Below are 4,773 nucleotides of genomic sequence, written 5' to 3' on the forward strand. Positions count from 1 at the left end.
CAGGGAAGACTCCATGCCAACCCTTCCAAAATCACCGCAGCCACCAATTGGACCACTCCCACCTGTGTGAAGGACCTGCAATGCTTCCTGGGCTTTGCAAACTCCTACCGCCGCTTTATTAAAAACTACAGCACGGTGGCTGCTCCCCTTACACAGCTCACTTTCAAGTTGAAGTTTGCATGACCCAGCACAGCAGAGCAAGCCTTCAAGGAACTCAAACACTGGTTCACCACAGCCTTCGTACTCCTCCAACCTGATCCCTCATAGCAGTTCGTGGGTGGGGTGGACACATCCAACACTGGGGTAGGAGCGGTTCTTTCTCAGCGGTCCGAGGGAGACCACGCCTTGCACCTGTGTACCTTCTTTTCCCGGTGGTTGACCCCGGCCAAATGAAATTATGATGTGGGAAACTGAGAACTCCTCACAGTCAAGTTGGCTTTAGAGGAATAGCGGCACCTCCTTGAGGGTACCAACCAGCCTTTTTTAGTTTGGACCGATCAAAAAAACTTGGCCTACCTCCAGTCAGCCAAAAGACTGAACCCGAGACAAGTGAGATGGGCCTTGGTCTTTGATCAGTTCCGGTTTACTCTCTCCTACCAGCCGGGGTCCCGAAATCAAAAGCCGGATGCTCTCTCTCAGCAGTTCCATCCTTCTGCTTTGGATGCCCCTCCAGACAACATTCTACCAGCCTCCTGTATGGTTGCTTCCATTACCTGTGAGATAGAGGACACCATACAGGAGGCTCAACAACAGGAATCTGACCCAGGGGTTGGGCTACCAGATGGATTATTCATCCCCCAAGCTGTTAGGGCCCAGACCCTCGACCCCGACCTTTTGACCTCTTTCTACAAGGCCCATTCAGACAAACCTGGGGGGGCCCCGGTGATGCCCTCCTTCTGGTGGCCCCCGCCTCCCTCCCTGGGTTGGATGGTTTGACTGTCTGGGATCCATCCTTGGGGGGGGGGGGTCCTGTGGGTTTTTTCTCGGCTGCACCTGCCTCTCTCACCTCCCTCTCTTTGTTTTTTGGTTCCTGACCGAGGATGCCATTACTGCTGTTCTCCATCCAGCCCTCACCCACCTAGATTCAAAGCACTTTTACTTGCAAATGCTGTTCCTAAACTTCAGTCCAGCATTCAACACAATAATTCCCCGCAGCTTACACAAAAACTTGGACACTTGGGACTCAAAACCTCTCTCTGCAACTGGGTGCTGGACTTTCTAACAGGGAGACCACAAAATGTGCAGGTCGGTGGCAACATCTCCAAGACCATCACGCTGAGCACAGGGGCTCCACAGGGGTGTGTGCTCTTCATACTGCTGACCCACGCCTGCGTGCCAACCTACAGCACCAACCACATTGTCAAGTTTGCGGATGACACGACTGTAGTTGGCCTTATTACCAATAATAATGAGGCTAACTACAGGAGTGAGGTGTGCCAACTTGTCCAGTGGTGTAAGGACAACAACCTCTTTCTCAATGTGGGGAAGACTAAAGAGATTGTTGCGGACTTCAGGAGAAAACCTCTAAAGCATCCACCACTGACCATCGGCGGTGCTGTAATGGAGAGAGTGAGCAGCACCATGTTCCTAGGGGTGCACATTTCTGAGGACCTCTCCTGGACCAACAACACCACATCACTGGCCAAGAAGGCTCAATCACGCCTCTACTTCCTGCGCAAACTGAGGAGAGGAAGTGCCCCACCCCCCATCATGTGCTCCTTCTACCAGGGCACCATTGAGAGAGTCATCACTGGCTGCATCACTGTGTGGTACGGAGCCTGTACTGCCTCCTGCAGAAGGACCCTGCAATGCATAGTGAAAACAGCCAGCATGATCATCAGTGCACCTCTGCCTTCCCTTACGGACATCTTCAACACCTGCCTCATCCGCAGAGCCATCAGCATTGCTAATGACACCTCCCATCTCGCAAACTCCTACTTCAGACTCCTGCCTTCAGGGAGAAGGTATCGGAGTCTTCAGGCCCACTCCACCAGACTTACAAACAGCTTCATCCACCAGGCTGTGAGGATGCTGAATGCTGTTCACTACCTTTTTATTTTAATTTATTCTATTTTAGTGCCTAAATGTTATGGCACCCAATAGTAGGTGAAAGACAAATGGTATTTTGATTTTCTGTATGTCCTGCACATATGGTGAATTCACAATAAAATCCTTGGACCATCCAGATTGTTATCAGCGCAAAGTTTAAAAGCCAGCATCTGTGATGGTATGAAGGTGTGTTAGTACCCATGGCGTGGGTAACTTGCACATCTATGAAGACACCATTAATGCTGAAAAGTACATCCAGGTTTTGGAGCAAAATATGCTGCCATCCAAGCGACATCTTCTTCAGGGACATCCCTGCTTATTTCAGCAAGTCAATGCCAAGCCACATTCTGCACATGTTATATCAGGCTTCATAATAAAAAAGTGTGGTTACTAGACTGGCCTGCCTGCAGTCCAGACCTGTCTCACACTGAAAATGTGTGGCACCTTATGAAGTGCAAAATACGACAATGCAGACCCCGGACTGTTGAGCAATTGAAGTCGTACATCAAGCAAGAATGGGAAAGAATTCCACCTACAAAGCTTCAACAATTAGTGTCCTCAGTTCCCAAAACGCTTATTAAGTGTTGTTAAAAGGAAAGGTGACGTAACACAGTGGTACAAATACCCCTGTCCCAGCTCTTTTAGAATGTGTTGCAGGCATCAAATTCAAAATGAGTGAATATTTGCAAAAAACAATAAAGTTTATCAGTTTGAACATTAAATATGTATCCTGTCTTTGTGGTGTATTCAATTAAATATGGGTCAAGAAGGATTTGCAAGTCATTGTATTCTGTTTTTATTCATGTTTTACACAATGTCCCAACTTCATTGGAATTGCTTGTATAAAGTAACACTGGAATCTCTCACTAATTTTAAACTTGCAATAAAAAATATTAATAATGGTATTATATTATTATTTCCAAACATCCATAAATTTCCCCATAAAGTTTAAAATGTAGTGTGTAATGGGTCAAATGTACTAATCTAATTCTACTGTAATTCGTTTCTTAAAAATCAGAAATGTGTAAGAATAAGACTAAGACTGAGTATTGGGGCATTTGGACAGGATAGAGGTTTGTCTAAATGACTTACAACACCAAAGCGTTTGGACATCAGCAGCTCATCTTCATTCCTCAACATCTCAAAGAAGTCCAGATGTCTGGAAGACAGGAACAACCATAATAAGTGAAGTCAGTAAGAAATGTATAAAGTACAAGTCCCCCTAACCCAGGGGTCAGTAACCCGCGGCTCTGTAGCCCCTCTCCAGTGGCTTCCTGGCTCAGTGCCTACAGCTATGCCTAGCTGTTCCTAGGACTGCACTCTTCTGGACAGAGATCTCAGATGTTGTTCCTGGGATCTGTTGGAGCCACTCTCCCAGTTTGGGGGTCACAGCCCCCAATGTTCCTATTACCACGGGGACCACTTGTGCCTTCACCTTCCACATCTTTTCTAGCTCTTCTTTCAGCCCTTGGTATTTCTCGAGCTTCTTAGTGTTCCTTCTTCCTGATGTTGCTATCGCTTGGGATTGCTACATATATCACTACGGCCTTCTTTTTCTGTTTGTCCACCACCACTATGTGCGGTTGGTTGGTCCACTTGGTCATTCTCAACCACCTTTGGAGGTGTATCTCATTTTGACTTTGGGACTTCCAGCTTGTACTCGGCACAGATGTTTCTGTACACTATGCCAGACACTTGGTTATGGCATTCCATGTATACCCTGCCTGCTAGCATCTTGCACCCCACTGTTATGTTTCCATGTATGCCCTGCCTGCTAGCATCTTGCCCCCCACTTTTATGTCGTGGATTGTCTCAAGGACATCTTTGCACAGCCTGCACCTGGGGTCCTGCCTGGTATGGTAGACCCCATCCTCTATTGATCTTGTACTTAGAGCCTGTTCTTGTGCTGCCAGGATTAGTGCCTCTGTGCTGTCTTTCAGTCCAGCTTTGTCCAGCCACTGGTAGGATTTTTTGATATCAGCCACTTCTACTATTTGACGGTGGTACATACCATGCAGAGGTTTGTCCTTCCATGAGGGTTCCTGCTCTTCCTTCCCTTGTTCCTCTGGTTTCTGTTGCCTGAGGTATTCACTAAGCACATCATCACTCAGGGCCTGATGTATTCATGGATTTCTGTTGTTTCATCCTGGATAGTGGCGCTGACACTCACTAATCCTCGGCCTCCTTCCTTCTGTTTAGTGTACAGTCTCAGGATGCTGGATTTGGGGTGAAACCTACCGTACATTGTAAGGAGCTTTCTTGTCTTGATGTCAGTAGCCTCTGTCTACTCCTTCGGCCAGCTTATTATGCCAGCGGGGTACCTGATGACTGGCAGGGCGTAGGTGTTAATTGCCTGGACTTTGTTCTTTCCATTCAGCTGACTTCTCTAGACTTGCCTCACTCTCTGCAGGTACTTGGTAGTTGTTGCTTTCCTTGCGGCTTCTTTATTGTTTTTGTGGGATCCCAAGGTACTGTAGATGTCTTCAACATCTGCTATGTTGCCTTCTGGTAGTACAATCCCCTCAGTTCTGACTACCTTTCCCTCTCCTTGTTACCATTCGACTACACTGTAGATCCTAGTGGTGTGGATCAGTGAGTTGATGTCTCGTTCACTCCTGGCATACAGCTTGATGTCATCCATGTAGAGCAGGTGGCTGATGGTTGCTCCGTTCCGTAGTCGGTATCCGTAACCACTCTTGGTGATGATTTGGCTGAGGGGGTTCC

General features: G+C 47.5%; 1 protein-coding gene across 1 annotated transcript in view; it reads right to left on the minus strand.

Moving 5' to 3' along the window:
* The window catches only part of LOC109959625 (disheveled-associated activator of morphogenesis 1-like), a 60,640-nt gene that overhangs the window by 41,974 nt on the left and 13,893 nt on the right, over positions 1-4,773 (minus strand). The window contains exon 10 of the mRNA XM_020599142.1: positions 3,142-3,208. Within this exon, the coding sequence (XP_020454798.1) occupies positions 3,142-3,208 (67 nt within the window). The remainder of the gene's footprint in view (positions 1-3,141; positions 3,209-4,773) is intronic.

The sequence above is a fragment of the Monopterus albus genome, unplaced genomic scaffold, assembly GCF_001952655.1.
Source record: "Monopterus albus unplaced genomic scaffold, M_albus_1.0 scaffold40.1, whole genome shotgun sequence".
Classification (NCBI taxonomy): domain Eukaryota; kingdom Metazoa; phylum Chordata; class Actinopteri; order Synbranchiformes; family Synbranchidae; genus Monopterus; species Monopterus albus.